This window comes from Mesoplodon densirostris, chromosome 3 (genome assembly GCF_025265405.1).
Source record: "Mesoplodon densirostris isolate mMesDen1 chromosome 3, mMesDen1 primary haplotype, whole genome shotgun sequence".
NCBI classification, from domain to species: Eukaryota; Metazoa; Chordata; class Mammalia; order Artiodactyla; family Ziphiidae; genus Mesoplodon; species Mesoplodon densirostris.
In genome coordinates, this window is record NC_082663.1 from 33,114,611 (window position 1) to 33,139,740 (window position 25,130).

The 25,130-nt window shown below is 36.2% G+C and overlaps 1 protein-coding gene across 1 annotated transcript in view; it reads right to left on the reverse strand.

Annotated features, from left to right (window-relative positions):
• The window catches only part of FYB1 (FYN binding protein 1), a 185,881-nt gene that overhangs the window by 24,421 nt on the left and 136,330 nt on the right, over positions 1–25,130 (reverse strand). Inside the window, exons 4-9 of the mRNA XM_060091654.1 lie at positions 8,735–8,781; positions 6,788–6,807; positions 6,314–6,348; positions 5,228–5,348; positions 2,552–2,711; positions 1,905–2,049 (exon numbers count right to left, since the gene is read on the reverse strand). Coding sequence (XP_059947637.1) covers positions 1,905–2,049; positions 2,552–2,711; positions 5,228–5,348; positions 6,314–6,348; positions 6,788–6,807; positions 8,735–8,781 — 528 coding nt within the window. The remainder of the gene's footprint in view (positions 1–1,904; positions 2,050–2,551; positions 2,712–5,227; positions 5,349–6,313; positions 6,349–6,787; positions 6,808–8,734; positions 8,782–25,130) is intronic.

Sequence of the window (25,130 nt, forward strand, 5' to 3'; positions counted from 1 at the left end):
TAGTAAATATTGTGGGGCTATACTTGTTTAAAATATTAAGCATAAAAACCATACACCTCCTCCAACCCCAGTTTATTAAATGGAAGATTCTTTTTCTGCTACGTGTTTACTAACTAGAGATATCTTTTAGAGTTGTGGTATGTATAGATTAGGTAAAAGGAAAAGGTAATAGCATTAGTTTTGGGGAATAGTCACCTATTATGGAAAATAATGTTTCATTTTAAGGATATCATCCCTTTTTGTGGATTTATCATGTTTTTTCTTGAGTATGTTCATCAGTGTAAATATGTATATATTAATATAACTGGGGTTCTTTAATTTCAAGATAAGAGAAATGTGTGTGTGTGTTTTTTAAAGATAAAAGACAAACATAAGGTATAATGTTGCTAATATACATGGTATGGCATACTCATGTCCAGAAAATTCTGTAACTCTCAGAATATGGCCATTTGGAACTTTGACCTCCAAATTAGCATTTACTGACTTTCAAATTAGGTCAAGGTGTTTCTTATTACTAAGGCCAATTTACAATCTGTAAACTCCACTGCATACATCACATGTTTTGATATATATTGTATAATTTATGATCATAACATGGTAAGAAGGCATGGAAGGCCATCATTCTTTTTTTTTGGCTGTGCCACATGACCTGTAGGATCTTAGTTCCCCAACCAGGGATTGAACCCAGGCCCCAGGCAGTGAAAGCCCAGAATCCTAACCACCAGTCCGCCAGGGAATTCCCTATTATTCAATTTAGAAAGACAAAACTGCCAGAGAGAAACATAAGTTTAATTGATGTCATGAGCTCAAAGCCCACAAGAGGCAAATTTAATTCTTCATATATTTCAAAAGTGTATTACTGTTTTGATCATTTTACATTTTTAAAATGGTTGATAATGAAAACATTTTTCCTTTAAAATTTGAGTTATGAAGAATGCAGACACATTTTTTCCCAAGTGAAGATCTAGCACAGATCACGTGTTTTGGGATCACGTCGGGGGTTTCCCAATTTCACAAATGGGCATAAAAAAAGAGGATTCTTCACCGTGCTGGAGATTTTCCTTCTCCTTTTCCTTCAACTTGAAGGGATTACGGCTTTACCAGGAAAGGGAGATATTGGAGGCAGGAAGGAATGAAAAGAAAAGGGGAATGGAAAAGGAAGGAGAAGGAAGGACAAGGAAGATCAGAGCTAGGAAAAAGAGACAGAAGAGGAGGCAAGGATAAAGGGAGCTGGAGATGGAGAAAAGAGAGGAGGGAAGGAAAGGTACGTGGGAGAAGATGGCCACCCTCTCCTCTGGACTCCTCTACACCAGAAAGATGTTCCCATAATTCTTGCAGGGAAGGTCATGCCATTCTAGTGGAATGAATGGAAAGTTGGACCCTTAGTTGATTGCCAGGGATCATAGGCGATTTTTCATTTTTACTCTTAAAGAGCAAAGTAGAGTTGGCTTAAAAAAGCATTTTTGTCTGTTATGTTTTTAAATAAGAACGATGAATATATTTAGACTCAGATTTCAGAGAAAAACACTTTATATTTTTCAGAGCTAACTTCTACATCTCATCCTTCAATTTTACAAAGTCATACTTACTTTAGGCATATCCTTAAATCAAATCAGAATAAATACTGTAAAACAGCATTTTGAATTGACAACACGTTTGGCAATATCTGGCAAATGGCTCATTATATTTCAAGTAGTATTTGATACATACAACCAAAGAGTAAAATAAAAGACTATGGAGTTTCAAATGACTTTTCATACATATTGAATTGATTGTAAATGGTAATTTAGTTTAGTGATAGAGAACAGTAGGAAATAGGGAAAGTAAAATTCTAGCATCTTAAAATCCACAGTCTCTGACAAAGAGATGGTTTGATTTGCTTTACAATTTGTATTTACACATACCTGTTAACATCTTCCTGCTCTGCGACATCATCATATACTTCCTGGTCATCTTCAAAAGGTCTTGATGAAAGAGCACCAAGCGAGTTTTTTTTCCGTTTCAAGGAATCATAGTCAATCTCTACAGCCGTTGTTTTAATATAGCCATCTACCAAAAGGGGAACAATTTATGTTCAGGTAACTGTAGTTTAAATATCATAAAGTTGTGGGTAAAATATTAATTGCACACTTACTCTTTAAATTTTCCCTTTATTTCTTTGCTTGCAATTCTGATTTATAGACTTGTTGACACATGTTTCACTGTGCTTTGTCAAAGTCTTATGCTGTTGTGGTTTGGGGTAAGCCTAGGGTCTATTTTCAAGATTCCAAAGTGATTCATATGAATCATTTTTGCCTTTTAACATCAATGAAGAACCTAATGCTCTTTGCTCCTCCCTGGGATACTATAAATATTTACATTTTTCCCCATTAAAAAGATTACACAGATGAGGTGAAGATGGAGCTATACCTGTCATTTAAAATCTTCCTATCTTTGTCCACCCTGTAACGTGCTCCCAACTTAATGCTTATGAGTAGCTTTGGAAGAATTTTCCCATTAATATTGGCTCAAATAGAAAACACTTCAAAGTCGTAGGAAAATGTGCACTCACATGACCCCCTGGCTGTTCTGCCCAGCCATTTCCCTTCAGGGTTGTCTGTGATTCGGATTATTTCAATTTCCTCTCCTTGCTTGAAGCTCAGTTCATTCTTTCCTCCTTTGACATCACAGCAAGCTTTTGCTTGGTGGATGACTTGAATAGGGCCTGTTAGCTACAAAGAGGAAAAGAAAATCACGACCGGCTTCTTTACTATTCAGAACATCTTTAAGGAATGCGGTTTTGAAAGACAATATGTCCACCACTTGTCAACCTGCCTATTTCCAACATTTACAAGTTCGAACTAGAAGTTGAGGGTGAATGTTATTCCTGGTGAATGTTCTCAGAGGAGGGGTTAGGGGAAAATTGCAGAGGTCAGACAGAACCAGCAAAGAACAGGTAAGCGTATGCTCGGGGGCCAGGAGAGAGTGGCAGTGATCTGTTGACCTCTGGAACTCTGTGGACGATTTGCAGAGAAAGCCACCGATAACCGAATACCACTTATGTGCAACATGCTGGGTGCTTTGTGTTTTTATGGGGTATGCTGGTGGTTTGCTTGGTAGACAGAGAAATAGCTTTGTGAATAATAAAAATAACAAACAAATATTATAAGAGGTTTTTAAATTAATATCCTGAAGAGTACAGTGTTTTCTTGACAGCAGGGGAATAATCTAGTTTAGAGTCCGTGAATCCTAAACATTTCCTAATCCTAAATGGGTCTTTTCAGCAGAATTTCTTGGACCTTTTGATATGCAAATATGCATTGTGAGTTTTGAAGAAGGTCTACTTTATTTTACTGAACTTGTGATGTGATGAATTGTGAGACATATCATTAATTATGCACCACCAAGAAAGAAAATAGCTTAAGTTAAATTTTGATATGCCAACGATGTTAAAATGCATCTTAATATCAGAATTTTAAAATGTGAAATATTTTGTCTTGGAATTAATGAAATGTGAAGCTATGTAACAGTTCTCACATTTAGTTTTTTTTTTTTTTTTTTTCTTTTTGCGGTATGCGGGCCTCTCACTGTTGTGGCCTCTCCCGTTGCGGAGCACAGGCTCCGGACGCGCAGGCTCAGCGGCCATGGCTCACGGGCCCAGCCGCTCCGCAGCATATGGGATCCTCCCAGACCGGGGCACGAACCCGTATCCCCTGCATCGGCAGGCGGACTCTCAACCACTGCGCCACCAGGGAGGCCCCTCACATTTAGTTATTTAATTGGAACATCTATTAACATTTTGTGGAAGGAATATAGCATGTGAAGTCCTAGTCTTGACAAACATTTGAGTTCATATTTGGTGGTATGTCTTCCATATCTTATTTTTTTCTTACTAACAAATGTTATTCAAATGAATGAGTGAAACAATGCAAAACTGATTTCTCAAAAAAAAAACCCACAAGGGAAAGCTTCACACCACTCCTTCAAAACTACAAACAGTCTCTTCATAAAAAGTACGTTATAAAGATTTTCATTTAAGAAATTAGTTTTTCATGTTTTCCACTTGAAAACTAGAAACATTGATAGCCATACATTCTGTATGAGTAAAATGTTTTAGTATTCACACTGTAATCTTAATTTTGCTTAATGTAGTAAGCAAAATTGAATGAGGTCCTATAATAGTTACAGTGCCTTCCGTGTATTATTTTATTTAATTCCATAAAAAACTTTCAGGAGAGGTATCATTGACTCATTTTAAAAATAAGAATCTGAGGTTCAGAGAAGTTTAGTAATATGCCCATGATCACATTATTTGCATGTGCAGTTGGACTTTGAATCCATATCTGTCCAACTGACTCTAAGCTTTACATTTTCCCTTTGCCCTGCTGTTGAATCTTTGTTTTACTATAATCAATATACTGGGAAATTATATACAAACCACATTTTTATAATTCAAACCATATTGTAAATGTTCAGGAGGAATTAAATATTTAAAGGAAACTTGATATGAATCCTTTTTATAGTGAGAAATAGTTTTGTAACTAGATAATCACTCTATAGCTGACATTCTAGACCCACCCCAGATGGGCCATGTCATCAAAGACGTACTGGCCAAAAGAGTATAGTCTGCAAGTATAGTGGTAGTGGTGGTAGTAATGGAAATCACACAATTAGAAATCAGAGATCAGAGAAGACAGAGGTCAGAAATCCAGGTGGATGAAGAGGGAGGAGAAACAGCAGGTATCAAAAGTCAGCATGTACATCAGCTTAAAATAAAGGCAAAAATGTAAGTCAGGTCTAGACAGCAGCAGTCAGGTAGCTCACGGAGCTTTATTGCGACAGGTCTGGTTAATCCAGAGACACTTCTGTCCCTCGTACCACTATAATACATGCCACAGGGATGTGTATGTGTGTGGTCTTGAGCTCATATTATGAGTAGGATAAAATGAAATGCATAACAAAGAGGGTCAAGATGGGTCTGAGAAATCAAGTACTCTTTCACTCAATTGACATAAAATTTCCTGAGCTCCCACCATATTTTATTTGGATTTTATTACATTAGTTTTTTAGTGTAGGGGTAAAGGAGATTATTGGACAAAAACATTACTATTGTGAAGGTAGTTACTCTTTAGAAAACAATGATTAAGTAATTCTCCGACCATGTAAGGTTTCAAGAATTGTGCCCCTTTTGTGTGAAAGTTATAAAAAGAGGTTACTCTTTTTCACCCTTTGGCAAGCAAGCTCTTACTTTAAATTTCTTCTTTATTTCCTGTTCTTTCTTTTCTCTCTCTTTCTGTTCCTTTTTCTCCAGCTCTAATCTCTTCTTTTCCTCCTTTTCCCTTTTCTTCTCTCTTTCTTTGGATGCTTCTCTGTGGATTAAAATTGTAAGTTTGTTTTAGCATCCACGGGCATTGATGTGTCAGGGCTCCCTATCCAGAGAGGTTTCTACCCAGAACAGAAGATAGTATGTGAAGAAGTATAGGTGAAGGTATAAAGCCAAGGCTTGTCAAAATTCCTGGGTGTATGAGACTGTTCTTAGAACCAGCAGGAGGCATTCAAATAAGGATGCCTTCCTAAGGTTCTGCTGCGCTTACAGCTCATGCAGGCAAGTGGAAAGCACTGTTTATAACGGCTCTTGCTTAATCTCTCCTCTCTCTCTCTCTCTCTCTCATGCACTCACTAGTACAAGTTCACATTCACACATGCACTTGTACATACATGTACAAACCTTAATTCGGAAACTTTAGTCAGAATTAGTTGAATAAGAACTGGGTAGGGAAAATTAACATATTTGAATCAACAAAAGGTAAAATAACATATTCATTCTACTTCTACTCATATTCCAAGAAATTTCTTAGTCTCGGGCTACCCAGAAACCCATTTTGGAACCCTTTCTAACACCTTTCTGTTTAGCAGGCTAAAACTTTGGCATCTGGTGCTGTGTTAAATCGTCTCTCATAGCAAGGTTGTGAGGTGAAGAGCTATCTAGGTGAGGACATTGTAACGTATACACGAATTCATGTGCCCAAAGACACATCGAGAGCAAGAAATCAGATTCCCGGCCCCTGTGATTCCCTGCCTGTGGGCTATCTAGTGGGCTGCAGGCCTCTGACCTCTCCGAGGATGGCGTTTTAATAGAGTCCTCTGTGAAATCCTTAGACAAGAAAAGAATCTTTAGTCCTTTGTATTGAAATAAAGGTTATCATTTTATGCCCGACATTTGAACAATACAGCTTTTCCCTTCCAGTGTTGACTATCCCTCCACTCTCCCTCATACAAATCATTATATTCATCTTAGAAGGAAAATATCATGGTAAAAAAATGTAACTCATACATGTCTTCATATGTTTCTCCTTCACTCTCTTGTTCCTGTCAAGAAAAACATTAATAATGATTAACTGTAATTATTTAATAAGGGAACATACACATATTACATTGCTCAAATAATCAGTAAAACAAGCATACATTTGTGTGTCAATTTGGCTTATTTAAAATATTTTTGTTTCCTTTTTAGAGATAGACTGGAAAAGGAAGCACAGAAAGATTTCATTTTATATCTTGCTATGTAATTCAGATGTGTAGCCAGACTTCATCTATGTTTAGCATTACAAAATTACTATGAGTCAGTGTAATAATGGGTGTTTAATGTCTCAAGCATTTTAGATGAAATAAGATTATATATGGAAAAAAATCACCATTACTCATAAGGATTTTCATTTGTTGGTTTATAGCAATAGAAAATGAATCACAATAATTGTTACATATTCTAGTTACAGCAATATAATATGAGAAGGAAAAAAAAACTGACCTCATCCAGATTTCCAGTTCCTAAAGTGTTTAAAAAAAGAATACAATTTAATATACTGTAATTAAGAAGTGCTTTAATACAGGATTATTAGATGTAATATAATATTCAAAACAGTTCATCATGTAACAGAACTTATAATTTACCAAAGGTATAGAAGTACAAAATAGAATATGCAGTTTAGATTCTTACTATGGCTTTTTTGAATCTTATAATTTAATTATAAAATCAATTCACTGACTTTCATAAGATAATGCAAAAGCCAAAAATTAATGAAGACACTCTTTATTCTCTTTATGAAAAGCATGCACATTTGGTTTTGTGGGCTTGCAGTATGGAACAAAGATTTTACCAGAAAATCACAAGTAGTTCACACTTTTCGACTTACTTGTTCCCAAGGATTTGCTTTCATGTGTCAAACAAATCAAGTTAATAAGATTTTTTAAAAAGATATTTTACTGCTCAAGGGTTTGGTAGTATCAATAAATTACCAGGTACAAAGACATCATCTAAAACAATAATAATAAAAACAGTGTGGAACTGATATACCAATGAATAGACCAGTGGAATAGAGCAGAGAGCTCAGAGACAGATACACAAATTTACACACACACAAATAGAAACACACATTATGCACACACAAACACACCTATATATGCAAAGACACAAACACACCAATAGAGTTAATACAGTAAATGTGGCATTATAAATTAAGGAGAAAAGGGTGGATTTCAGAGTATGGTAATGGGAAAACCGGCTTTGTACATGAGACAACAAATCTAGATTTCTACTAATACCTCAAAAGTGGACTACAAAGAGATCAAAGACCTAACTATAAAGGATAAAGTTCATAGAAGAAAATGGAAGATAATATTTGTATTTCCTAGGGATAGGACTTCTTAAATAAAACTTAAAAAGTATAAACTACAAAGTAAATATTAATGAATTTGATTATATCAATATATTTATGTTCAGTGAAGGACAGCATGGACTAAGTTAATAGACAATGGACAGAATGAGAGAAGATATTTGCAATATCTACAACTGACATAGGATTAATATCTGGAATACAAAGGAACTCCTGCAAGTCAGCCAGAAAAGGATACCAACCCCAAGAAAAAAATGGTCAAGGAATAGGAACTGGCAACGTACAGAAGAGAAAACCACAAAGGCTAATAAACAAATCAAGTATTTGAACTCAGCAGCAAGCAGAGATATGAAAATGAAGCAAGTCATTATTTTATGCATGCAAGACTGGAAACAACTGGAAAGCTGCATAGTACTATGCACTGGCAAAAGGTAGGCATCTTGGAATCTTCATGCCCTGTGTTGGGAGTACACAGAGATGCAGCTCTTCTGGAGAGCACTCTAATCATACTCAGTTGGAATGAATATGCCATTGCTTACAAGCAGCCACTCTACTGCTGGATATACATAAAGAAAGGCTCTCAGAGGTCCACATGGGGATATGGACAAGAAGGTGCATTGAACTATTATTCGTGGTACCAGTGAGTTGAAGGTGAAATGTGAATGCATAGGATGCATACCATGGAGTGCTGTGCAGTAGTTAACAGAAAGAAATTAAATATACATATACAACATGGAGGAGCTCCCCAAAACACATTATGCTGAGTATAAAAAAAGGCCAGAGTGAGCTATAATATACAGTTTATGTAAATTGAAATATGTACATATACACATACAACAGCATGCAAAGAATATGTTCAAAAGACACACACTAAGTACATTAGAATATTTGTCTCTGGTAAGCGGGAGGAAGGAAAGGGAGTGGGTCATGGAGATAAAAGGAAATAAATAAATAAGTAAAATAAGAGAGGGGTCTTGCATGGACCAATGACGATAATGACCCATTAATGATCCTATGAGAATAATTAACTCAAACTTCCGTATCTGAGGGAACAAATAAATAAAACATCTTTCGCCTCTTACCATCAGAGTGCATGACATTATCTTGATTTTCTTCATTTACAGGACTTCTGAAAACAAGAGAGAAGAAAAAGTGAAAATTGAACAAGTAGATGCTCCCCTTACAATGAAAAAGAAAAAAGAATAAAAGGATCATTTAAAAATAAATCTTCTCTTTCATGTCTGCTCTGATTTAAAAGTTCAGAAGTCAGTAGAATAGGCTTTAGCCTCGTATTGATGCCACTACTGCTGGAAAAAAATGGAGAATAGGGGAGCTTGAGCACAGCACTGCCCATTCAAAGTGAGCATCTACAATTAATCAGTAGTTTAGTTTCAGGGCAGAAATATTTTTCTGTTAAAATGACAGTATGTCAATAAGTCAATTCTGGGTACTGAAGGTATATGATTGGCTGTATGGTACAGATTCCAAAGATCATTAGTTCCAGTCCTGACTCATCACCCTTTTCCAGATGTTCTCCATCTGGTTTTGCTTCCATCACTTGTGGCTTGGACTCCAAAGTGCTTCATTCCAAACCACTTCACTCCAACTGCTCATAACAGCTATCAATACCTGGGCTTCATGAATCCCTAATGACTTATGGAACAATCTATATTTTCTATTGCTATTCTTGGGTTGATTTGCATAACTGGGGAAAATTGCCATTTTACTGATTTAGGATATTACCAATAATTGACATTCAATCTCAGCTATACCCCCAACACTATTCTATAATCTCATTACGATTTTTTTCTACTCAACCCTCTCTTGCATCATCCTTCCCAATGGCTATTCAAAACGTTCATTACTTCCCTCAGATCTCCTATTCCTCTCCTTTCTCTTTTCATCAGATGATCTTGTTTCTTATTTCACTGATAAAATGGCACTTATTGGGGGTGAACTCTCTTCAAATGCATTCCTTTAACTCCCAAGCTTATCTACAGTTACGCTCATTCTTACCTGTCCCTACCAAAGTTCTTTCCATCTGTGTTCTGAATCCTATCTGAATGATCAATTATTTTACTTCTTTTATTCACTTTCTTCTGTGTGTCATCATATTATTTATATTACTATTATTGTTCTTCTTCTTTCACTCCCAATCCCTAAATATCTCACTACTGCTTTCTCCCTCAGCCCCAGTTACTCTCATTCATGAAGGACAAACACTTCTCTTCACCTTTCTAAATCCTCCACATTACCACAAGACCATCATCCTTTTCCCAAAGTAGAAAAAGCTATCCATACTTACCGACTTTACTTGCTCTCCTCCTACTCATTTCTTCATTGACTACAATCTGGCTTCCCTTGCTAATCCTTCACTGAAACTATTCTTAAAAGATTTGATTACCAAATCCATTAAACAATTCTCAGCCAGCACCTTACTTAATGGCTTTGTGGCTCTTATCACAGTATTGGCTATTTGGCCTTCCTGGATTCTCCTTTGTTTCCATGAGAAATCTCTCCCACTCACTTCTTGTCCCTCTGGTCACTACCCCACAATTTCCTTTGTGGGTTAATTTGCTCTGACTTCCCTTTTTAAGTGATGGTGTTCTTTTGTGTTCCAGTCTTGGCTTCCTCATTTTTATTTTCACTCTATATTTGCCCCTAGATGGTCTCATATTCTCATATAACTCCACAGCTTCACATATTATCTTAATGTTGGTGACTACATGTTGAAATCTCTAGTCCAGACCTCACTTCTGAGTTTCAGACTCATCTATCTATCTATCTATCTATCCATCCATTAATCTATCTATCTATTCATCTTCCTATCTATCTTTATTTGTATGTCTCACTGACAGTTCTATATTAACATCCCAGAAGCTGAGGTTTCCCTCTTTCATCCCAGCTTAAACCTGTTTTTCCTACTAAGTTTCTTACCTTGGTCAATTGCACCACAATTCCCTTAACCACCTAAGACTTAAGTCATCCTTTATTTCTCACTCTTCTACAGTCCCACATCAAATTCATCAAGTTCTGTAAGTTCTGCAAGTTCTGCATATTTAGTGTCTCCTATAATACACTTCCCCTTCTGCCTCTCCTCTAACCTGCTAGACACAAGAACAGGATTCTATCATTGCTAGTGTGGACCCATGCAGTAGCCTTCTGGACAGTCTTCTAGTGATGAAAATTGCTCTTCATGTTTCCTACCCTTAAAGTCCCTTCTACATGCTTCTGCCAAAGTGATCTTTCTAACATGAAATTGACACCATTTGAAGAATGTGAGCAGGAAGTGCCTTGCTATCACTGAGACCATAAAAAAGGGCTCGAGGGTACTCTTGTAGCCCAGGAAGAATTGCCATGGATATACATGTCTCAGTTTCCACCTGAGATGGTAAACATATGTGGTCATAAACTGTTATCTAATAAACTCACGTTTAAAAAAATTGAACATTTAAAATTTAACACATATGCATAGCTTACTACTTAGGTAAGTGTAAAGGCCCAGTGAAATTGATCATGACATGACACTTGTTTTTCTTAGTAAGTCTTTTTTAGATCTTGGATGATTCAGAATTAAATACAGAAACGATGAAGTAATTCAAGCCCACGGTACAAAAATCTGTTTATAATCATTGGGACAATATATGTATGTTCAATATTTTAAGTATTTGTAGTATTTAAGAGATTTACTACATTAGATATTCAGTTGAAAATCTGTGTCACGTCACTTAAAAATTTGTCAGTTAGACATAATATTTTAGTTGAAAAGTAAGGACTCTAAGTGTTAATGTCAATGGCTGCTGGCCTCACAAAACAGAGTCAGCCAAAATTATGAGCTCCTAATAAAAGAATATACCATCATCTAGGAAGGAGTCTTACCTAAATAAAGAAAAAAGTACATTTAGAAAATAGAACTAAATTTGATCAAGCCCCCATCTGTATCCAACTACCAATTTGAAGAGGAATGGGGAACACACAAGCTATACTGTGAGGAAACAATCAGCGCAATCTAGAGTGTGGGCAACTATAATGACCAAGAACAACTTGATTTGCTCAACAAATAAATTGCAATAATTAAAAAGAAAGTAATAGAGGGTGAACCTAGAGATTGAAAGAGAATTACAAAACATATAAGCCATAAACTTTGCTTGGATTCTTATTCAAACAAACAAGAAAACTCACATAGAGTTTAGGAGAAAACTGGAAATTTGAAGACTTTATTTCTTAAATTAATACGTAGAGTCTATTTTTAGGAAAACCTACGGAAATATTTATGGTTGTTATTACATGATGCATGGTATTAGTTTCAAAGTAATATGAGAAGAGAGAAGTGGGGGGGTATAGATGAAACAAGATTGGTAGTGAGTTAAAAACTGTTGAAGTTGGGGAAGGGTGCATGGGTGCATACTATGTTATTCTCCTTGCATTTTATACACTTAAATTTTTTTAAAATAAATGTTTCTTAAAAAGTATAAGAAGAAGACTAGGAACCAAGATGGTGGAGTAGAAGGACGTGCTCTCACACCCTCTTGTGAGAAGACCAGAATCACAACCAGCTGCTGGACAATCATCAACAAGAAGACATGGAACTCACCAAAAAAGACACCCGACATCCAAAGAAAAAGGAGAAGCCACATTGAGACAGTAGGAGGGGCACAATCACAGTCAAATCAAATCCCATAACTGCTGGGTGGGTGACATACAGACTGGAGAACACTTATACCACAGAAGTCCACCCACTGGAGTGAAGGTCCTGAGCCCCACGTCAGGCTTCCCAACCTGGTGGTATGGCAAACGGGAGGAGGAATTCCAACGGGAGGAGGAAGAAGCAAGAAGAACTACAAAGCTGCAGCCTTTGGAACAAAAACCACATTCACAGAAAGACAGACAAGATGAAAAGGCAGAGGGCCACGTACCAGATGAAGGAACAAGATAAAACCCCAGAAAATCAACTAAATGAAGAGGAGATAGGCAACCTTCCAGAAAAAGAATTCAGAATAATGATAGTGAAGATGATCCAGGACCTCGGAAAAAGAATGGAGGCAAAGATCGAGAAGATGCAAGAAAAGATGAACAAAGACCTAGAAGAAATAAAGAACAAACAAACAGAGATGAACAATACAATAACTGAAATGAAAACTACACTAGAAGGAATCAATAGCAGAATAACTGAGGCAGAAGAACGAATAAGTGACCTGGAAAACAGAATTGTGGAATTTACTTCTGCGGAACAGAAAAAATAAAAAAGAATGAAAAGAAATGAAGACAGCCTAAGACAACATTAAATGCAACAGCATTCGCATTATAGGGGTCGAAGAAGGAGAAGAGAGAAAGTACCAGAGAAAATATTTGAAGAGATTATAGTTGAAAACTTCCCTAACATGGAAAATGAAATAGTCACCCAAGTCCAGGAAGCGCAGTAAGTCTCATACAGAATAAACACAAGGATAAACATGCCAAGACACATAGTAATCAAATTGGCAAAAATTAAAACAAACAAAAATTATTGAAAGTAGCAAGGGAAAAATGACAAATAACATACAAGGGAACTCCCATAAGCTTAACAGCTGATTTCTCAGCAGAAACTCTCAAGCCAGAAGGGAGTGGCATGATATACTTAAAGTGATGAAGGGAAGAACTTACAACTAAGATTATTCTACCCAGCAAGGATCTCATTCAGATTCGATGGAGAGATCAAAAGCTTTACAGACAAGCAAAAGCTAAGAGAATTCAGCACAACCAAACTAGCTCTACAACAAATGCTAAAAACTGCTCTAACTGCAAAACACAAGAGAAGAAAAGAATCTACAAAAACAAACCCCAAACAATTAAGAAAATGGTCATAGGAACATACATTTCTATAATTACCTTAAACGAGAATGGTTTAAAGGCTCCAACCAAAAGACACAGGCCTGCTGAATGGATACAAAAACAAGACCCATATACATGCTGTCTACAAGAGACCCACTTCAGACCTAGGGACACATACAGACTGAAAGTGAGGGGATGGAAAAGATATTCCATGCAAATGGAAATCAAAAGAAAGCTGGAGTAGCAATATTCACATCAGATAAAATAGACTTTAAAATAAAGAATGTTACAAGAGACAAGGAAGGACACTACATAATGATAAAAGGATCAATCCAAAAAGAAGATATAACAATTATAAATATATATGCACCCAACATAGGAGCACCTGAATACATAAGGAACTGCTAACAGCTGTAAATGAGGAAATCGAAAGTAAAACAATAATAGTGGGGAACTTTAACACCTCACTTACACCAATGGACAGATCATCCTAAATGAAAATAAATAAGGAAAGAGAAGCTTTAAATGACACAATAGACCAGATAGATTTCATTGATATTTATAGGACATTGTATCCAAAAACAGCAGATTACACTTTCTTCTCAAGTGTGCATGGAACATTCTCCAGGATAGATCACATCCTGGGTCACAAATCAAGCCTCAGTATATTTAAGAAAACTGAAATCAAATCAAGCATCTTTTCTGACCACAATGCTATGAGATTAGAAATAAATTACAGGGGATAAAACATAAAAAACAAAAACACATGGAGGCTAAACAATACATTACTAAATAACCAAAAGATCCCTGAAGAAATCAAAGAGGAAATCAGAAAATACCTAGAGACAAATGACAATGAAAACACGACTATCCAAAACTTATGGGATGCAGCAAAAGCAGTTCAAAGAGGCAAGTTTATAGCTATACAAGCCTACCTCAAGAAACAGGAAAAATCTCAACCAAACAATCTAACCTTACACCTAAAGGAACTAGAGAAAGAAGAATAAACAAAACCCAAAGTTAGCAGAAGGAAAGAAATCATAAAGATCACAGCAGAAATACATGAAATAGAAACAAAGAAAACTATAGCAAAGATCAATAAAACTAAAAGCTGGTTCTTTGAGAAGAGAAGATAAACAAAATTGATAAACCTTTAGCTAGACTCCTCAAGAAAAAGAGGGAGATGATTCAGATCAATAAAATTAGAAATGAAAAAGGAGAAGTTACAACAGACACCACAGAAATACAAAGCATCCTAAGAGACTGCTACAAGCAACTCTATGCCAATAAAATGGACAATCTGGAAGAAATGGACAAATTCTTAGAAAGGTCTAACCTTCAAAGACTGAACCAGGAAGAAACAGAAAACATGAACAGACCAATCACAAGTAATGAAATTGAAACTGTGATTAAAAATTTTCCAACAAACAAAAGTCCAGGACCAGATGGCTTCACAGGTGAATTCTATCAAACATTTAGAGAAGAGCTAACACCAATCCTTCTCAAACTCTTCCAAAAAATTGCAGAGGGAGGAACACTCCCAAACTGATTCTATGAGGCCACCATCACTCTGATACCAAAACAAGACAAAGATACTACAAAAAAAGAAAATTAAAGACCAATATCACTGATGAATATCAATGCAAAAATCCTCAACAAAATAGTAGCAAACAGAATCCAACAACACATTAAAAGGATCATACACCATGAACAAGTGGGATTTATCCCAGGGATGCAAGGATTCTTCAATATACACAAATCAATCAATGTGATACACCATATTAACAAATTGAAGAATAAAAACCATATGATCATCTCTATAGATGCAGAAAAAGTTTTAAACGAAATCCAACACCCATTTATGATAAAAACTCTCCAGGAAGTGGGCATAGAGGGAACCTACCTCAACATAATAAAGGCCATATACGGCAAATCCACAGCAAACATCATTCTCAATGGTGAAAAACCGAAAGTGTTTCCTCTAAGATCAGGAAGAAGGCAAAGATGTCCACTCTCACCACTATTATTCAACATAGATTTAGAAGTCCCAGCTATGGCAATCAGAGAAGAAAAAGAAATAAAAGGAATACAATTGGAAAAGAAAAAGTAAAACGGTCACTGTTTGCAGATGACATGATACTATACATAGAGAATGCTAAAAATGTCACCAGAAAACTACTAGGGTTAATCAATGAATTTGGTAAAGTTGCAAGATACAAAATTAATGCACAGAAATCTCTTGCATTCCTATACACTAATGATGAAAAATCTGAAAGAGAAATTAAGGAAACACTCCCATTTACCACTGCAACAAAGAGAATAAAATACCTAGGAATAAACCTACCGAGGGAGACAAAAGACCTGTATGCAGAAAACTATAAGACACTGATGAAAGAAATTAAAGATGGTACCAACAGTTGGAGAGATATACCATGTTCTTGGATTGCAAGAATCAATATTGTGAAATTGACTATACTACCCAAGGCAATCTACAGACTCAATGCAACCCCTATTAAATTACCAATGGCATTTTTTACAGAACGAGAACAAACCAACTTAAAATTTGTATGGAGACACAAAAGAGCCTGAATAGCAAAAGTAGTCTGGAGGGAAAAAAACGGAGTGAGAGGAATCAGACTCCCTAACTTCAGACTCTACTACAAAGCTACAGTAATCAAGGCAATATGGTACTGGCACAAAAACAGAAACATAGATCAATGGAAAAAGAGAGAAACCCACACACCTACGGTCAACTAATCTATGACAAAGGAGGAAAGGATATACAATGGACAAAAGAAATCCTCTTCAATAAGTGATGCTGGGAAAACTGGACAGCTACATGTAAAAAAATGAAATTAGAACACTCCCTAACACCATACACAAAAATAAACTCCAAATGGATTTGAGACCTAAATGTAAGACCGAACACTATAAAAGTCTTAGAGGAAAATATAGGAAGAAAACTGTTTGACGTAAATCACAGCAAGATCTTTTTTGATCCACCTCCTAGAGTAATGGAAATAAAAACAAAAATAAACAAATGGGACGTAATGAAACTTAAAAGCTTTTGCACAGAAAGGGAAACCATAAACAAGACGAAAAGACAACCCTCAGAATGGGAGAAAATATTTGCAAACGATTCAATGGATAAAGGATTAATCTCCAAAATATATAAACAGCTCAATATTAAAGAAACAAACAACCCAATCTAATAATGGGCAGAAGACCTAAGTAGACATTTCTCCAAAGAAGACATACAGATGGCCAGGAAGCCCATGAAACGCTGCTCAACATCACTAATTATTAGAGAAATGCAAATCAAAACTACAATGAGGTATCACCTCACACCAGTTAGAATGGGCATCATCAGAAAATCTACAAACAACAAATGCTGGAGAGGGTGTGGAGGAAAGGGAACCCTCTTGCACTGTTGGTGGGAATGTAAATTGATACAGCCTCTATGGAAAACAGTATGGAATTTCCTTAAATAATGAAAAATAGAATTACCATATGACCCAGCAATCCCACTACTGGGCATATACCCAGAGAAAACCATAATTCAAAAAGACACACGCACCCCAGTGTTCATTGCAGCACTATTTACAATAGCCAGGTCATGGAAGCAACCTAAATGCCCATTGAAAGATGAATGGATAAAGAAGATGTTGTACATATATACAATGGAATATTACTCAACCATAAAAAGGAATGAAATTGGGTCATTTGTTGAGACATGGATGGATCTAGAGACTGTCCTAAAGAGTGTAGTAAGTCAGAAAGAGAAAAACAAATATTGTATATTAATGTATGTACGTGGAACCTAGAACAATGGTACAGATGAACCGGTTTGCAGGTCAGAAGTTGAGACACAGATGTAGAGAACAAACATATGGACACCAAGGGGGGATAGCTGTGGGGTGTGGGGATGGTGGTGTGAGGAATTGGGCGATTGGGATTGACATGTATACACTGATGTGTATAAAATTGATGACTAATAAGAGCCTGTTATATAAAAATTAAATTAAATTAAATTAGAAAATTAAAAAAAGAAGTATAAGAAAAATCCAATTGCAAATGCAGTTGGAATAGGTAAGAGAAATTGATATGGTTTAATAGATTTACAAGAGTTGTTTAAGTTCTTGGGAGGTTTGCTGAGTGGAGTTATGAAATTTGTTCAGTCAGGTATCAGAAATGCTTAAAAACAAAATTCAATATGTAAATTTATACCCATAATGGGAAACATGTAAGGGAGTTTAATTACTTAAATTTATTATAAACATAACTATTGATTTGAAAGAAGTTAGTCTGAATTTTCCAAACATTAATCAAAGATCCCCCTGAAAATAATTATTCTTAGTTAAATAAAAATTGCTAGGTGTATAAATTGCATAGCAAGTTATAATTTGTGAGTTTAAGTATTTAAAATAAATTAGGCCTTTGCATTACTAACTTTAGTGAATTGAATATTACTTAAAAGCACAAGATGTAAATACCTTAGACATCAAAATACACTGACATTCTACAGAATAAAATCTATAGTTCTTTTCATGGTATATAGTTCTTAAGATCAGTCCTGCTCGTTTACAGTTTTATTTTCCATATTTCCTCTTCTTACATTGTCTTCTTTTCATATATTAATACTGAATTCACTTATTCTATGAACACTGGTTTCTTGTTCCTCCATGCTTAGCCCCTGCTGTTTGCCTTCTCTGGAATAATTCTCCCTTCTCATCATCCCCTGCTGTGGCCCTCCTTAATCTTTAAATCTTTAAGCCTCTTCTTAAACACTCCCTCCTCTGTGAAGTTATCCCAACTCCCCCAAACTCACACAGTTGCTGCTTCCATATGTCATACATTGCTCACTACAGAGATTATTCTGGATTGCTATAATTATAGAGCAATTACTTGCAGGTCTCTATTCCTACTACAAGACCATAAGCCCTTGGAATAAAGAGATTACCACTCTGTTAGTTAATTTATTATTATGGCTGTCATTTTTAGGAAGCTATTAGAATAATTCCTGTTACGTATAGGACTTTGATTTTTTTTGGCCAAATTAACGATGTCTTAGTAATACTAAGAAACAAATGCTTATTATTAAGGTGAATTGTTTATTATCATTTTTGAAGAAGAATATAAGTTAAAAAGACTACTGGACTTGCAGTTTACTTCCTGAAACACTTGGATGAATTACAAATATTTGCAAAATGAAGGGGATCTGCATAGCACACTCATACATATATGCCTGCATTTTAATGTAAACCATTTATTACTTGTAGGTAATGTTTGTATGCATACATATATTCATGGAACCAACATTATAGCATATAAATTTTAGTTTTATATAGGTCTGAATTCACCATATATAGAACATTAAAATAGTCATCAATATAGTCACTAAATATGAAATAGTGTTAAGAATAGGAATAACAGTGAAGAATAAAAGGAAGAAAGATGAGAGGGAGAAATAGGTGAGTGTCAAGGATAGACCCAGATCAAACTGTCACCAGCTGCTCAAAACAGTGTTCCATAAATAGACATTTCTCCACAGAAGATATACAGACTGCCAACAAACACATGAAAGGATGCTCAACATCTTTACTCATTAGAGAAATGCAAATCAAAACTACAATGAGATATCATCTCACACCAGTCAGAATGGCCATCATCAAAAAATCTAGAAACAATAAATGCTGGAGAGGGTGTGGAAAAAAGGGAACACTCTTGCACTGCTGGTGGGAATGTGAATAGGTACAGCCACTATGGAGAACGGTATGCAGGTTCCTTAAAAAACTACAAATAGAACTACCATATGACCCAGCAATCCCACTACTGGGCATATACCCTGAGAAAACCATAATTCAAAAAGAGACATGTACCAAAATGTTCATAGCAGCCCTATTTACAATAGCCCGGAGATGGAAACAACCTAAGTGTCCATCATCGGATGAATGGGTAAAGAAGATGTGGCACATATATACAATGGAATATTACTCAGCCATAAAAAGAAATGAAATTGAGCTATTTGTAATGAGGTGGATGGACCTAGAGTCTGTCATACAGAGTGAAGTAAGTCAGAAAGAGAAAGACAAATACTGTATGCTGACACATATATATGGAATTTAAGAAAAAAAAATGTCATGAAGAACATAGGGGTAAGACGGGAATAAAGACACAGACCTACTAGAGCATGGACTTGAGGATATGGGGAGGGGGAAGGGTAAGCTGTGACAAAGTGAAAGAGCGGCATGGACATATATACACTACCAAACGTAAGGTAGATAGCTAGTGGGAAGCAGCCGCATAGCACAGGGAGATCAGCTCGGTTCTTTGTGACCGCCTGGAAGGGTGGGATAGGGAGGGTGGGAGGGAGACAGCAAAAGGGAGGGGATATGGGAACATATGTATATGTATAACTGATTAAATTTGTAAAATAAAATTTAAAAAAAAATCTAAAAAAAAAAAGATCTAGTCTGTTAACAACTTTTAAGCATATAATACAGTATTGTTAATTCTAGTCACTGTGCTGGACATTAGCTTCCCAGCAATTATTCATAAAAAAAAAAACAAAAACAAAAAACAGTGTTCCAGGCATTGAGAAAAGCCACACAGAGAGATAAAGAGACAAACAACGACACTAGCCATAACCCAAGTCCTAGAAAAGTAAACAGAGGGAGTGGGTAAAGAAGAAAAGGAAGCTTATCAGTTGTTACAATAAGGACGTCTATTCAAGAAGGCCTTTCACCATAGTTCTTTGTTTTAGTATAAACAAAGCATACAGAATTAAATAGGAAAAGCAAAATTAATTTAATGTTATGACTGTCATGTTTAGAAAGCTATTAGAGCTCTATTTCCTGACTTTTAAAGATGGGAACTGTTGACCTTTATACTTTACTTGCTATTCATGACCTTTATTCTGTGACTTTAGCTCTTAATTGTCAGTTTGTTTTTTAAAGAAGAAGGAGGAAATCTAAGCGACATATAAAACTGTGTTCTATACCTGACCTCACTGAAAATGAAATCCCATGAATTTTTCTCTGAAACACGACTTCCTATATTTAATGCATGAGAAATTATAAAACTATGACTTCTTTAAGCCAATGGACTTAGGTAAGAGTGTCTGGGAGTACATGACTGATATGGCAAGTCTCAAAATTCCAGAAAGTGTTAAGCATTTCTTTTTTGTTTTTCTAATGTTCAAAAAATGTTGAAGAAAGTGTTACTTTATTTTTTTAAACATCTTTATTGGAGTATAATTGCTTTACAATGGTGTGTTAGTTTCTGCTTTATAAAAAAGTGAAGCAGTTATACATACACATGTCCCCATATCTCCTCCCTCTTGCGTCTCTCTCCCTCCCATCCTCCGTATCCCACGCCTCTAGGTGGTCACAAAGCGCCAAGCTGATCTCTCTGTGCTATGCGGCTGCTTCCCACTAGCAATCTATTTTACGCTTGGTAGTGTATATATGTCCATGCCACTCTCTCACATTGTGCAAGCTTACACTTCCCCCTCCCTGTGGCCTCGAGTCCATTCTCTAGTAGGTCTGTGTCTTTATTCCCGTCTAGCCCCTAGGTTCTTCATTACCATTTTTTTTCTTTAGATTCCATATATATGTATTAGCATACAGTATTTGTTTTTCTCTTTCTGACTTACTTCACTCTGTATGACAGACTCTAGGTCCATCCACCTCACTACAAATAACTCAATTTCGTTTCTTTTTATGGCTGAGTAATATTCCATTGTATATATGTGCCACATCTTCTTTATCCATTCATCTGTTGATGGACACTTAGGTTGCTTCCATGTCCTGGCTATTGTAAATAGAGCTGCAATGAACATTGTGGTACATGACTATTTTTGAATTATGGTTTTCTCAGGGTATATGCCCAGTAGTGGGATTGCTGGGTCATATGGTAATTCTATTTTTAGTTTTTTAAGGAACCTCCATACTGTTTTCCATAGAGGCTGTATCAATTTACATTCCCACCAACAGTGCAAGAGGGTTCCCTTTCCTCCACACCCTCTCCAGCATTTGTTGTTTGTAGATTTTCTGATGATGCCCATTCTAACTGGTGTGAGGTGATACCTCATTGTAGTTTTGATTTGCATTTCTCTAATGATTAGTGATGTTGAGCAGCTTTTCATGGGCTTCCTGGCCATCTGTATGTCTTCTTTGGAGAAATGTCTACTTAGGTTTTCTGCCCATTTTTGGATTGGGTTGTTTGTTTCTTTAATATTGAGCTGCATGAGCTGTTTATATATTTTGGAGATTAATCCTTTATCCATTGACTCGTTTGCAAATATTTTCTCCCATTCTGAGGGTTGTCTTTTCGTCTTCTTTATGGTTCCCCTTGCTGTGCAAAAGCTTTTAAGTTTCATTACATCCCATTTGTTTATTTTTGTTTTTACTTCCATTACTCTAGGAGGTGGATCAAAAAAGATCTTGCTGTGATTTATGTCAAAGAATGTCCTTCCTATGTTTTCCTCTAAGAGTTTTATAGTGTCCAGCATTACATTTAGGTCTCAAATCCATTTGGAGTTTATTTTTGTGTATGGTGTTAGGGAGTGATCTAATTTCATTCTTTTACATGTAGCTGTCCAGTTTTCCCAGCACCACTTATTGAAGAGGCTTTCTTTTGTCCATTGTATATTCTTGCTTCCTTTATCAAAGATAAGGTGACCATTGTGCATGGGTTTATCTGTGGGCTTTCTATCCTGTTCCATTGATAAATTTTTCTGTTTTTGTGCCAGTACTGTACTGTCTTGATTACTGTAGCTTTGTAGTATAGTATGAAGTCAGGGAGCCTGATTCCTCCAGCTCCATTTTCCTTTCTCAAGATTGCTTTGGCTCTTCAGGGTCTTTTGTGTTTCCATACAAATTGTGAAATTTTTTGTTCTAGTTCTGTGAAAAATGCCAGTGGTAGTTTGATAGGGTTTGCACTGAATCTGTAGATTGCTTTGGGTAGTAGAGTCATTTTCACAATGTTGATTCTTCCAATCCAAGAACATGGTATATCTCTCCATCTATTTGTATCATCTTTAATTTCTTTCATCAGTGTCTTATAATTTTCTACATAAAGGTCTTTCTTCTCCTTAGGTAGGTTTACTCCTAGGTATTTTATTCTTTTTGTTGCAATGGTAAATGCGAGTGTTTTCTTAATTTCACTTTCAGATTTTTCATTATTAGTGTATAGGAATGCAAGAGATTTCTGTGCATTAATTTTATATCCTGCTACTTTACCAAATTCATTGATTAGCTCTAGTAGTTTTCTGGCATCTTTAGGATTCTCTATGTATAGTATCATGTCATCTGCAAACAGTGACAGTTTTACTTCTTCTTTTCCAATTTGTATTCCTTTTATTTCTTTTTCTTCTCTGATTGTTGTGGCTAAAACTTCCAAGTCTTGTTGAATAATATTGGTGACAGTGGGCAAACTTGTCTTGTTCCTGATCTTAGTGGAAATGGTTTCAGTTTTTCACCATTGAGGATGATGTTGGCTGTGGGTTTGTCATATATGGCCTTTATTATGTTGAGGAAAGTTCCCTCTATGTCTACTTTCTGGAGGATTTTTTTTATCATAAATGGGTTTTGAATTTTGTCATAAGTGTTAAGCATTTCTAACTAATAAAAATGTTATAATGGTAAATTCTTACTTTTCTTCTAATTTTAGAACCAGAAAAAGAAAAGTCTTACACTGACTAAGAATGACCTCAGGGTAAGAACTGCTTAACCTTTCCTTTTCCAATCTTAGTCATTTCCATTATTTATTATTTCTTATTACTTCACTTTTCCTGTTTCATTACTATTAGCAACCATGTAATTTGCTTTGTATACCACAATATTCAACCACTGTTTCTGTGTTCATATGAATGAGTTATACTGTTAAAATTATAATTAATTTTTAAAAATGGTACCAAGAAATGCGTTACCCTAGAGATATTGATTTGAACACTAAAACTGATAAATGAGCTCCTTTGACCCATTTCAGTTCCTCTTCAGATGTCTGAGTAAAATAGAAAATAGAACTAGCTGATTTCTGACCACTAGGTGGGGAAACAATACAGTTTAAAATACTGTATAACTTTGGCCTCCACTACTGTCTTTTTGAAGATGTTTATTATTTGTAATTCTCACCTGCCTCCAATTCTTCACATTCTTAAGGCATACTGACCTGAAAGATATAATTACAAGTGACTTCTGGGAAGTGGGCAGGTGATAAAGACCGGGAGATCTCCTGAAATTCTTTCTTTGATCCCGATTCCTTTTCTTGCCTTAAGCAATACAGACTCTACACCCTGGGGAGAACTGTGAACCTTATCAGTCATTTATGCCTTTGGGAAGCCAGTCCCTCACCTGAGCACTAGTTCTTCGTTGTTCTAATCATTGGTTCTAGAAATTCACTTCCTTAGTGATCTTAACAGTGTCAGGACTTTAAGTGTGGAATATACACCCATGACTCTCAAATATATATTTTTAACCGACAACTCTCTCCTAAGCTCTTCACTTTTTATGCCTAATTGCCTCCTCAACATCTGGGCTTGCATGTTTAAGATATGCCACAAGCTTAACATAGTTGGGCTCTCCTGATCTTCCCCACACCCAAACTTGCTCACCTTCAGACAATCCCATTTCTGTTGATGGACACATCAGCCTTGGAGTTACTCAGGCTCAAACCTTGGAGCCACATTGGATCCTCTTTTTCTTTCATACCCCAAATCCAAATTCTGTAGTCTCTAACTTCAAAATACCTCCAGAATCTGGACCTCGTACCACTTGCCCTGCACCCTCCTGGTTAGAGCCACCTCCGCACCTTGCCTGCATTTCTGCACTATCTGCCCAACTGGTTTCCCTTCTTCAATTTTTGCCAACTGTCCCTTTTCAGACAGCTGTTAAGGTGATATTTACAAAACATAAGTGTGAGAATGTCACTGCTCTGCTCTAGCTCTTCAGGGTTTCCCATTTCACTTAGGATAAGAGCTGCAATCTCTATTATGACCCGAAGGGACCTGCATGAGCTGAGTCTTTCCCTCCTACTCCTTCCCTTTTTCATCTACTCCAGCCCCAGCTACCTCCTTCTGAGTCCCTGGACATTCTAGGGCTCTGTTCTGTCTGTCCTCTCTGCCTGGAATGGTCTTCCTCCAGATATCTGCATGACTAACTCCTTCACTTCCTTGAGTCTTTGCTCCAGTATAAATTCCTATAAGGGGAGTGACGCTCACCTGTCCCTTTAAAGTTGCAACACGCTGTCCCCAACCCTCAAGCTACGCCACCTAATCTGCTCTACTTTCTCCTATAGCACTTGATATTTCTTAACATGCTATATCCTTTACTTGTTTATTATGTTTTTTTCCCCTTGTGTCTCTTGCCCCCTGTTTTATGTGGGCAGGAATCTTTATTTTGTTCACTGATATTTTGTGAATTTCTATTGCAAAGGCACAAAGTAGTGGCTCAAAAAATTATTACTGGAAGGGTGGTGGTGAGAAGAAAAAGCATAGAACACACATCACTCACAATTTTACTTAAAAATCATTCCATAAATTTCCCTCTCACATGAAATATAAATTTGTGAGACTGAATATCAAGACCGATGTTACTTTCATTTCCTCTTTGTGTCTTTTCTAGCTTCCCCTCCTTGGGGGAAAGTTTCCAACTCAGATATTTCTTC